General features: G+C 43.4%; 1 protein-coding gene across 9 annotated transcripts in view; it reads left to right on the top strand.

Moving 5' to 3' along the window:
* PARP6 (poly(ADP-ribose) polymerase family member 6) overlaps positions 1-8,990 on the top strand; it is a 35,982-nt gene extending 26,992 nt beyond the window's left edge. For 7 of the 9 annotated variants that reach the window (XM_053595300.1, XM_053595301.1, XM_053595298.1 and 4 more), the window contains 4 exons: positions 7,215-7,294; positions 7,965-8,028; positions 8,200-8,284; positions 8,597-8,990. In XM_053595300.1, the coding sequence (XP_053451275.1) occupies positions 7,215-7,294; positions 7,965-8,028; positions 8,200-8,284; positions 8,597-8,699 (332 nt within the window). In that variant the 3' untranslated portion in view covers positions 8,700-8,990. Of the gene's footprint in view, positions 1-7,214; positions 7,295-7,964; positions 8,029-8,199; positions 8,285-8,596 lie in introns of those variants that run through there. The other 2 variants (XR_008380783.1, XR_008380784.1) reach the window with 1 other exon arrangement.
* The last annotated feature ends 3,439 nt before the right edge of the window (positions 8,991-12,429 follow it).

The following is a 12,429-nucleotide window of genomic DNA, read 5'->3' as shown; positions in this document are numbered from 1 at the left end:
AATGTCTCTACAACAGAATAAACCAAAGTAGAAGGAAGGAGATAATGATATAGGTAAGAGCCAAGATAAATGAAATAAAAATTGGCACAGTAGCTAGGACAGAAAAAGCAAAAAAAAGATTTGTTTAACAGGTAAACCTGGTTAGATTAAGAAGGAAAAGGGCATGATTAAATAATATAATGAATGAAAAAATACAACATAATTATAGATGCAGCAAAAATTCTTTTTTAAGAGACATAGTTGGGGGCGGTGCCTGTGGCTCAGTGGGTGGGGCACTTGCCCCATATACCAAGGGTAGTGGGTTTGAACCCTGCCCCCGCCAAACTGCAACAAAAAATAGCTGGGCATTGTGGCGGGCACCTGTAGTCCCAGCTACTTGGGAGGCTGAGGCAAGAGAATCACCTAAGCCCAGGATTTGGAGGTTGCTGTGAGTTGTGACGCCATGGCACTCTACTGAGGGCAAGAAAGTGAGACTCCATCTCTATTAAAAAAAAAAAAAAAAAAGAGATAGAATCCCACTATGTTGTCCAGGCTAATCTCAAACTCCTGGGTTCGAGGGATCCTGATCTTCCCACCTCTGTCTCCTGAGTAGCTGGGACTACAGGTATGCCTCATTGAGCCTGGCCTACAGAATTTTAATGGCTGATAAAAGAATTCTGCAAACTTTATGCTAATAATTTGAAAACTTTGACAAAACAGATAAATTTTTAGAAAAATTTAACAGAACTGACTCAAGGAGAAATAGCCATAAAACTATAAAAGAAATTGAAATAGTTTAACATTTTCCACACACACAAAAAAAATACTCCATCAAGCCCATATAGGTTTTTTTTTGTTTGTTTGTTTGTTTGTTTTTTCTTGAGACAGAGCCTCAAGTTCTTGCCCTGGGTAGAGTGCTGTGACATCACAGCTCACAGCAACCTCAAATCCTAGGCTCAAGCGATTCTCCTGCCTCTGCCTCCCAAGTAGCTGGGACTACAGGCACCCACCACAGTGCCCACCTGTTTTTTGGTTGCAGCGTCATTGTTGTTTGGCGGGTCCCTGCTGGATTTGAACCTACCAGTTCAGGTGTATGTGGCTGGCGCCAAGCCAAGCCCATATAGTTTTAAAAGTGAATTTTTTTTTTCCTTTTTGAGACAAAGTCTCACTGTTTTGCCCTGTGTAGAGTGCCATGGCCTCATCATAGCTCACAGCAACCTCAAACTCCTGGGCTTAAGTAATCCTCCTGCCTCCGCCTCCCCAGATAGCTGGGACTAAAGGTGCCCACCATGATGCCCTGCTAACTTTTCTATTTTTAGTAGAGATGGGCTCTCAATCTTGCTCAAGCTGGTCTCAAACTCCTGAGGTCCAAAAATCCCTGTTTTTCTTTTAGATTGTCTGTTCTTACTGATTTGTATGAGTTCTTAAGTTGGGTCTCCTGAGTGTTCATTGCCTTGGCCTCCAGAGTGCTGGGATTACAGGTGTGAGCCACTGCACGCAGCCTAAAAGTAAATTTAAACCAAACTTTTCAAGGAACAAATTATCCTAAACTTATACAAAATCTTCCAGAGAATAGAAAAAGATGGAATTACAAATCATAAAAGATTGATAAATTGGGGCGGCACCTGTGGCTCAGTGAGTAGGGCGCTGGCTCCATATACCGATGGTAGTGGGTTCAAACCCAGCCCCGGCCAAACTGCAACAAAAAAATAGCCGGATGTTGTGGCGGGTGCCTGTAGTCCCAGCTGCTCAGGAGGCTGAGGCAAGAGAATCACGTAAACCCAAGAGCTGGAGGTTGCTGTGAGCCGTGTGACGCCACGGCACTGTACTGAGGGCAGTAAAGTGAGACTCTGTCTCTACAAAAAAAAAAAAAAAAAAAATGATTGATAAAAAAATAAAATAAAATAATAAGAAAAATGATTGATAAATTGGACTTTATTAAAATTAAAAACTTATTCATAGATGATACCTTAAAGAAAGTGCAACACCGAGCTACCTACCTGGAAGAAGACACTTGCAGCACATCTAACCACAAAAGATTAGTGATAACAATGTATTTTAGGTTGGGCATAGTAGTTCATAACTGCACTCTCAGCACTTTGAGAGGCTGAGGCCTGAGGCTCACTTGAGGCTAGGAGTTTAGGACCAGCCTGAGCAACATAGCAAAACCCCATTTTTAATACATTTTAAAAAATGTATTTTAAAAATGCGTATAACTAGGCTGAGCCTGGTGGCTCATGGATGTAATCCTAGCACTTTGGGAGGCCAAGGCAGGTGGATTGCCTGAGCTCAGGAGTACAAGACCAGCCTGAGCAAGAGTGAGACCCTGTCTCTAAAAAAAATAAATAGCTGGGCTTTGTGGTTGGGTGACTGTAATCCCAGCTACGTGCAAGGCTGGGCAAGAGGATCTCTTGAGCCCAAGAGTTTGAGGTTGCTGTGAGCTATGATGCCACGACACTCTACCCAGGGTGACAAAGTGAGACTCTGCTTAAAAAAAAAAAAACTGGTTCAGCACCCGTAGCTCAGTGAGTAGGGCGACAGCCACATACACTGAGGTTGACGGGTTCGAGCCCAGGCTGGGCCTGCTAAAAAAACAATGACAACTTGCAGCCATAAAATAGCCAGGCATTGTGGTGGGCACCTATAGTCCCAGCTACTTAGGAGGCTGAGGCAAGAGAGTCGCTTAAGCCCAAGAAATTTGAGGTTGCTGTGAGCTTTGATGCCATGGCACTCTACCAAGGGCAACAAAGTGAGACTCTGTCTCAAAAAAAAAAAAAAAAACCTCATACAACTCAGTAAGAATAGATGACCTAAAAGATATACAAATGATATAAAGAGATAATTCACTGAAGAAATGTCCCCAAAATATGAAAAGCTGCTCAACCCTTATTTATAGGGAAGTAAAATCAAGACCAAAATGACCGAAAATTTAGTACCTATATGGAGTTGCAAAATTAGGAAGTCTGACAGGATCTGTGATTATACCAAAAGTTGCAGATCAAAAGGTTCTCCTTTATTGGCTATGGGGATACAAATTTGCACATCCATTTTGGAAAACAATTTAGTGTTACTTTATAAATCTGAGTGGTTTTATCCCTTTGATCCAGCATTTTAATTCCTGCATGTGTGCACCCAAAGATGTGTATGTGGGCTCAGCGCGTGTAGCTCAGTGGTTAGGGCGCCAGCCACATACCACCCAGGCAGGCAGGTATGAACCTGGCCCTGGCTTGCTAAACAACGATGACAACTGCAACCAAAAAAAATAGCCGGGCATGTGGCGGACACCTGTAGTCCCAGCTACTTGGGAGGCTGAGGCAAGAGAATCTCTTAAGCCCAAGAGTCTGAGGTTGTTGTGAGCTGTGATGCCAGAGCACTCTGCCAAGGGCAACATAGTGAGACTGTCTCAAAAAAACAAAAACAAAAAAGAAAGATGTGTATGTGAATTGTTCAAAGCAATACTGTAACAGTAGATGTTAGAATCATCTCAAATGCTCAACCTAAAGATAGAAAAGCAAGGGGATAAGAACTCAAATTTCAGGATAATGATTATCTCCTAAGAGGAGACAGAATATCACTGGTAATGTTTTAGTTCTTGGGTTGGGTCTTTGAGTGTTCATTATTCTGTTAAAAAGTGATAATATGTCATGAAATAGGTCATGATTGATCCACATAGGGTAAGTGCTGAATAAAATTTATTGAATGTGTGAGGCTTACTCTGTGTAGAGGTAACATTGGGATATTCTTTTCAGTTTGTCTGGATTTTTTGGATTTTTTAGTTTTTATCTTTGTCTCAGTCTTAGCAGTCTTGAGTTGTTACTGTTTTCTGAGTAGGGAGGTTATCCTAGTTTTTAGTGCTCATAAGATTCTTCCTTTGTATTTTCTCCCAGTTCCATCCCTTTTCTTCTCTCTTCTCCTACTGGCCTTTATGTACCACTATGTGCCCAAATACCTTTAGTTACCAGATAGAGCCAGGAACCTATATTGACTTCTTGCCTTTATTCATCACTTTAGCAATCACATAAAATCATCATAGACACCATTCTTCTCTCTCTCTCAAAGGGTGATTGATTATAGATACAAAATACCATACAGGGGTGGGGAACCTGCAGCTTTCTGATTTTAAGATTTTTTTTTTTTTTAATTACAGAGTAGGCAAAAGCTTCATCTTTCTCTGCTGCACCCCTTTTATGTATTTTTTTTTTTACAGTTTTTGGCCAGGGCTGGGTTTGAACCCTCCACCTCCGGTATATGGGTCTGGCGCCCTACTCCTTTGAGCCACATGTGCGGCCCTACCCCTTTTAATAAAAGGATTTGTTCTGTAAAATTTGGATTCAGTCAAAAGGCCACTCTAAAAGAATCAAAGATCCAGAAGGCCATATGTGGCCCTAAGGCTGCAGTTTTCAAACCCCTGGCCCAGGTCTTCTAACTTCTAGGCCAGGGTTTTTATCACTATATTATACTGACAAGGTAACTTGTGCTTGAATGACTAGGTCCTAGAGGTCTCACAGATATGTGAGAGTCTGTAAGGTGGTGAGAGGCACACATGCAAATGTAATACTTCTGTAGTTGCTCTAGCATTTGACCAACTGTCTTGTATATTTTCTTCTACCCTGTTCTGTTCTGGTTTTTTGTCTTTTCTTCCTCAGGATACATTTAGTCTAGTGACACTGGACTTCTAAGGGGGTGGGTTGCTGTAAATAAGAATTAATTTAATCGGTGGAGTCTCCAGGGACTTGGCTGTAGGGTGCAGGTTGAAATGGGGAGACAGAAAAGAGATGGTAGACTCCATGTTTTGGTTAGTTCTGTTAAGGAATTCCTGATAAGTACATATTCGACATAACACATAGCCACCATGATTTCAGGGTCTGGTCTCAGGAAATGGACAATATGCAACAGAATTGGGGTAGAACAAGATTTAGGCCATATCATATCATAAGGACCATCTTTAAGATCTGATAGAAATCTGATTATTCTTATCTTCTTGTCTGCTCCTTCTTGAGTAGAACTTGAGTAGGAATTTCACTTGGAACCTTGTCACTGATATACCCAGGTTGAAAAGGTCATGACATTTGGATGGAGAGCTGAACCTAGATAAGGCTAATGGAGCCAGCCTCAGTGGCTCACGCCTGTAATCCCTAGCACTTTGGGAGGCTAAGCTCAGTGAATTTCATAAGCCAATGGGTTTGAGACTAGTCTGGGCAAGAGCAAGACCCCGTCTCCTACTAAAAATAGAAAAACTATCCAAGTTTTGTGGCGGTGACTGTAGTCCCAGCTACTTGAGAGGCTGAGGCAAGAGGATCTCTTGAGCCCAAGTGTTTGAGGTTGCAGTGAGCTATGATGTCACAGCACTCGACCAAGGGGGACAGAATAAGAGTCTGTCTCAGAAAAAAATTAAAAAAGACTAATGGAGAAGGTAGAAATAGAGGGGTCATGAGTAAATAAGAATTCATTTAACTGGTGGAGTCCTGTAAGAGGAAGAAATTGGCAATTTAGGCCTTGAGGCTGTCATTGTCCTGATTTTCGTTCTGGCCCTGAATCTGTCATGAGACGTCAGTGTAAGTGCATGATGAGTTGACAGCCTGAACAGTGAAGATTGTCAGTTCAATAGTTATCATCTCTATAGCTTGGCTATGACAAAGCCAAGAATTGAGACAGAGTGGAATTAATAAGCATAGAAAGTCCCAGCAAGGGCAGCGCCTGTGGCTTAGTGAGTAGGGTGCCGGCCCCATATACCGAGGGTGGTGGGTTTGAACCCGGCCCCGGCCAAACTGCAAAAAAAAAAATAGCCAGATGTTGTGGTGGGCACCTGTAAGTCTCAGCTACTTGGGAGGCTGAGGCAAGAGAGTTACCTCAACCCAAGAGCTGGAGGTTGCTGTGAGCTGTGACACTACGACACTCTACTGAGGACGACAAAGTGAGACTCTTATCTCTAAAAACAACAACAATGGGCGGCGCCTGTGGCTCAAGGAGTAGGGCGCCGGTCCCATATGCCAGAGGTGGTGGGTTCAAACCCAGCCCCGGCCAAAAACCAAAAAAAAAAAAAAAAACAACAACAACAAAAAAAACAGTCCCAGCAATAGCATTTCCATCTTCATTCATCTCCTTCTTGGTCTCATATACACATACTCTCTTTCTCTCTCTCCCTTTCGCTCACACACATTTTATCCCTAACTATGATAAGACTGGACCTGTGAAAAAGTTGAGTACAGGGACTGAAGTCCTATCCTCAAGCCAAAAAAGAGTTGGTTTAGGAATAGGGATACACAAGCACTATTTTTTATCTAAACAAGAAAAATCCAGGTTGAGTCTATAAATCTATGAACAGGACTATTGAATAGGAGGTAAGGATAGTAGAGGATTTATAGATTTAGATAATATGGGAAATGGAATTGGTACTTCTGTCTCAAGTCTGAGAAGACTTTCTGAAGGAAGTAGGATTTTTCAAGGTAGCTGCCATTGTAATTACCTGAGGGAAATTATTCATCACTTTGCTGTGTATTCTCCTTTTTTCTTGAATGACTGGTCAGATTTTTTAATGTAACTCTGAGACTAGAGCAGAACTGAATTGCTCTGCTTGCTTCCTCTCCACACATTTTACTACAGCTGGCATTTGATACAAAAGTGTTGATATCCCACTCTCTTGGGCCTCTCATTTCTGGCTCACTTCATGTCTTACTCCCTTATCTTAGAACCCATCTGTGGTGCCCTTACATTCTGAGGATAAACTGCAGTTGCCTTAACATGGCCTATAAGGCCTGCTTTATCTCATCATAGCTTACCTTTTCCACATCATTTCTCACTCTGCCATTGACTGTTCACTGTACAAACTCAGGCACAATACTTCATCTTTCTTTTAGGCCTTCTTACTCTATTCTGCCTAGAAAGAATATTTCTGTCATCATCATTTTAACTAACTCTTCCTAATCTTTCAGTTTTCAGCCTACTTGTCACCAGGATGCCTCCTTCAAACCCCTAGACTAGGCTAGTTCCCCTCCTCTGGCTCACACAGTGCTCCATATTCTCCCTGTCACAACCCTTACCATGCTGTGTTATAATTACTTGTTTTTTTGCCTGTAATCTCCACCAGACTAAATTCTGTGGGAGCAAATATATTATTTGTTTTATTCTTCATTATATTGCCAAGTGTCTAGCTTAGCGCTGGCACATAGTAGGCGTTTGAGTAAATATTAGATTAAGGAATAGATGAATGAACTGGGTTTGTTGTTCTGTGACAGGAATGGGAAAAGGACAGCACAGGATGCCCTCCAAGGATGAGCTGGTCCAGAGATATAACAGGATGAATACCATCCCTCAGGTATTAGTTAGCACTGTTAGCACTGCTCTAATGACGCAGAACCCTTCTCTGGGACTATTTTAGCTTGCAGAGATGGGTGGGAAAACAATGGGAGGGCTGATAATTTGAAGATCATTTAAAGGAATCAGGTATATTCTAAGGTGAACATACTTCCAGGGTCATATGTGGCCTCAGTCATTAAGTATGAAAACAGAGGCTGAGCATAGATAAAAATACAAAGATGGGCTGGGTCCATCATGCCTGTAATCCTAGCCCTCTAGGAGGCCAAGGTGGGTGGATTGCCTGAGCACACAGTTTTGAGACCAGTCTGAGCCAGAGCCAGACCCCATCTCTAAAAAAAAAAAGAAAATAGCTGGGCGCTGTGGCAGGTGCCTATAGTCCCAGCTACTTGGGAGGCTGAAGCCCAAGAGTTTGAGGTTGCTGTGAGCCATGATGCCACGGCACTGTACCGGGGGCCACAAAGTGAGAGACTGTCTCAAAAACGAAAAAATGCAAAGATGGAAGTTGTGACCCTGTCCACACTGATTATGGGAAAGCAAAATTTTGGAAGGTAGCTGGGAGCCCAGGATATCCCTGATCCCTGCTCCCAGTCATCACCAGCTAACCAGCCTCTGGGAAAAACTGTAATTGTCTGCTTGGCTCTGCTCTTCTTTGCTTCCTTCTGTTCCAGACCCGATCCATTCAGTCAAGATTCCTACAGAGTCGGAATCTAAACTGTATAGCACTTTGTGAAGGTAGGTAGCTCACCCATACTCTATTTTCGGGGGTCCCCAACTTTTATTTTTGCTGCAACTTTGGCATATGTCCTGTCCAAGGATGATTTTGAAGCATCATTGTTTCCCTTTCCTGTCTGGACTTTGTGCCTTAAACATCTTATCTATGATTTCTGGCCTTCTTCTCCCCAGTGATTACATCCAAGGACCTCCAGAAGCATGGGAACATCTGGGTGTGCCCTGTATCTGACCATGTCTGCACACGGTTCTTCTTTGTGTATGTCTAGGAGGGACCCTAGGGATGACTTGAGTAAGGGTGGGGAAATACTGGTTTGTGACCATTGGGAAAATCTATTTCTATTATATGAGATTTGTCCATGGCCTGAGAAGCTGGCACTGGGAGTTTTCCCTCAGAGGATAGGAATGGGTATAGATTATGAAGGTCTGTCTAGAGGAAACTGGATAAGCTGAACCCCTTCCCCTCTGAAGATAGCGAGAATTCTGGGATGGGATGGCCACACCTTGAAATACAGTTCACATTCTGATGTTGTTCTCCCTCTGATGCTCACACTTGCCCTGTCTTTGGCAGATATGAGGATGGTCAGGTGGGCGATGCCAACATAAATACTCAGGACCCCAAGATACAGAAGGAAATCATGCGTGTGATCGGAACTCAGGTTTACACAAACTGAGGGGGCCCCAGCCCTCGTACCATCCCTGTTCCCCCAAGATCCATCTGCCCTCATAAAAGGGCTCAGGTGCAGCAGGTGAGGCTGCCCTGAGGAATCAAGGGGCTGTAACCAAGGAGGCATAAAAAGGATAGAAGAGGTGGCCTTCATGCTGGAGCTTGACCCAAGAACCTCTCCATGTTTGGATGGCATCAGATGAGAGATGGCCCAGACTGACTCCAACCCCTGATTTTCCCAGTTGACTTCACCCTGTTTGTAAATAAAACAATAAAATGGAAGGTGCTGTGGACTGGATATGATCACTGTGGTCTGACTAGCCTTGGCCCAGCACCTACCCCAAGCCCTCAGATGGGGGTGGGGAGAGTGGAATATCCTGAGGATTGGAACTATTTATGTTACATGAAATCAAAGCTGAATCCGTTTAGTGTAGTATACTACCGACCTGTAAATTTTTTAATCATTGAGTTAAAGGTGAAAGTGTCTGTTATGCAGATGAAACGAACTGAGGATATACAATACTACTAATGACTGTTAGTCAAAATTTAAAAGGCCATTGAGGCAAAAGCAGCTCAGCGTAGATTCCTACCCTTATGACTTGGGTTGGTCTCTAATTTGAAATCTATAAAGACATTCTAAGGGAATGTAGCTTCCCTTGATGAAATAAAACCCAAATTTTGGCGGGTTCAAACCTGGCCCCGGCTGAATTGCAACCAAAAAAAACAAAAAGCCGGGCATTGTGGCCGGTGCCTGTAGTCCCAGCTACTCGGGAGACTGAGGCAAGAGAATCACTTGGGCCCAGGAGTTGGAGTTTGCTGTGAGCTGTGTGATGCCACGGCACTCTACCCAGGGCCATAAAGTGAGACTCTGTCTCTACAAAAAAAAAAAAAAGGAAAAGAAAAGACATCAATAAGTAAAATACTGAAAGAGGGGAGAGAGGGAACTATGTGAGTATCTGGGGGAAGAGCATTCCAGGCAAAGAGCAAAGAGGCCAGTATGGCTAGAGAGGATTAAGCAAAGAGGGCAGTGGGAGGAGGTAAAAAAAAGAAAAAAGAAAAAAAAAAGAAATAAAACCCAAATTCTTTAAGGTTAGCAAGATGGTGAAGGAAGGCAGCTATTTCTGGGAGACCTAATTTTATCAGTGAATTCCATCTTCTCCCTGTTGAAATCACCACGACAAGCCTTCTGCTGGCCTTTCAGGCTGTACTGCTTGTATACTAGTCTCTTACTTAGTTCTAACCATAGCTGAGATAGTTGAACTTTCAAATATTGTATGAAATAGTAATGAAGAAAAGCAGGAATATAAGCACAGAGAATACAAAAAACATTAAGCCTGGCTGTTCAAAGATAAGTTTCTCATTCTAGCATGGTTTCTTGATTTACAGAGTGTACCTTGGAGACCTGTTGTCTTTTATTACCTTCACCATACTTGAGAGGTAACTTCTTGCCTGGGTACTTTATGCTGTTTTGTAGTTTTTGCAGTTCGTGACCTGCTTTAATATACAAGTACCTTCTTTCAAGACAGAGTCTCACTCTGTTGCCCTGGGTAGAGTACTGTGGTGTCAGCCTAGCTTATAGCAACCTTAAACTCCTGGGCTCAAGTGATCCTCCTGCCTCAGTTTCCTGAGTAGCTGGGACTACAGGTGCCCCCACACACACTTGGTTAATTTTTCTTTTCTTTTTTTTTTTTTTTGAGACAGAGCCTCAAGCTGTCGCCCTGAGTAGAGTGCCATAGCATCACAGCTCACACAGCAACCTCCAGCTCCTGGGCTCAAGAGAGTCTCCTGTCTCCACCTCCCAAGTAGCTGGGACTACAGGCACCCACAACGCCTGGCTATTTTTTTTTTTTGTAGAGACAGAGTCTCACTTTATCGCCCTCAGTAGAGTGCCATGGCATCACACAGCTCACAGCAACCTCCAACTCCTGGGCTGAAGCGATTCTTTTGCCTCAGCCTCCTGAGTAGCTGGGACCACAGGCGCCCGCCACAACGCCCAGCTATTTTTTGGTTAGCAGTTCAGCCGGAGCCGGGTTTGAACCCACCACCCTCGGTATATGGGGCCGGCGCCTTACCGACTGAGCCACAGGCGCCGCCCACGCCTGGCTATTTTTGGTTGCAGCCGTCATTGTTGTTTGGCAGGGCCAGGCTGGATTCAAACCCGCCAGCTCAGGTGTATGTGGCTGGTACCTTAGCCACTTGAGCCACAGGCACCGAGCCTAATTTTTCCATTTTTAGTAGAGGTAGATAGAGGTCATCTTCTTGCTCAGACTTGTTTCAAACTCTTGATGTCAAGCAATCCTCTTGCCTTGGCCTCCCAGAGTATTACAATTACAGGTGTGAGCCACTGCACCCAGACTGCAAGTACTATTCTTAAGGTTTATCTCCTGAGGAGGTGTTTCTTAAACTTCTTTACCACTTCTTGATTCTGACTGTAAAGTTTCCTAAGACTCTCCCCATTCTAGTTTGAGGTCTAGGAGAAATACCTCTTTACCAAGTAACTGACTCCACCACTGAGCCCACTCTAACCAAAAGTCCTGCCTCCTGGGAGGACCCTTGAGGCCATGTCCATAGTTTGAGAGATAGCTAACATTTTTTAGTTCTTGCTAGGTAGGTGCCGGGCATTATGCTAACTAAGCACTTTAACAGTTTACTAACAGTTTAGATTACTTACATGTACTTGGTATTATAAGCCTACATATGTGTATTGACTCATATAATTCTCAAAATAAGCTTTGATGATGGTGAAATAGGTGCTATTACTCCTGTTTCGAGAAAACCGGCTCAAAGGTTAAGTAATTTTGGCATATTCCACAGCTAGTGGCAGGCAACTGGACTCTAGAATTGTTGTTCTGGTTCTATGCTATATAGCAGTGAATTTCATCTGGTGTGCTGTGAGAGGATCTCAGGTATGCTGTGAAAATTTTTAAAGATTGTTATTTTTGAAAGAAGTTCAAAGCACATTCTTTTTTTTACTCTTTTCTTTCTTTTTAATCAACATAGTGTGCTGCAGAAGATCAACTATAGGAATAGGTTTGAGTGTGCTATCAGATTAAAAAGTTGAAAAACACTGCTATCGCCTATGGTTCAGTGGGGAGGGCGCCAACCCCATATACCAAGGATGGCGGGTTCAAACCCGGCCCCAGCCAAACCGCAACAACAACAACAACAACAAAAAAATAGCCAGGTGTTGTGGCGGGTGCTGGTAGTCCCAGCTACTTGGGAGGTTGAGGCAAGAGAATCGCATAAGCCCAGGAGTTGGAGGTTGCTGTGAGCAGTGTGACGCCACGGCACTCTATTGAGGGCGAGAAAGTGAAACTGTCTCTAAAAAAAAAAGAAGGAAAAATGCTGCTGTATAGCCTTTCAAATTTTACAAATATTTTCTCATTTAATACAACAAAGCTGGAGAACAGGTTTTCTTTAGAGATACTAAAATAAGGTCAGTGGTGGTGCTGAGTTTTTTTTTTTTGTTTGTTTTTTGAGACAGAGTCTCACTTTGTGGCCCTTGGTAGAGTGCCCTGGCATCACAGCTCACAGCAACCTCATGCTTCAGCCTCCCAAGTAGCTGGGACTACAGGTGCCCACCATAGCACCGAGCTATTTTTAGAGATGAGATCTCTCTCTGGCTCAGGTTGGTCTCAAACCTGTGTGCTCAGGCAGTCCACCCGCCTCGGCCTCCCAGAGTGCTAGGATTACAGGTGTGAACCACCCCAACCAGCCTCCGTGCATCAGATCTGCCC

Source organism: Nycticebus coucang, chromosome 6 (genome assembly GCF_027406575.1).
Source record: "Nycticebus coucang isolate mNycCou1 chromosome 6, mNycCou1.pri, whole genome shotgun sequence".
Lineage (NCBI taxonomy): Eukaryota > Metazoa > Chordata > Mammalia > Primates > Lorisidae > Nycticebus > Nycticebus coucang.
This window is presented reverse-complemented; position numbering and strand designations above follow the sequence as displayed.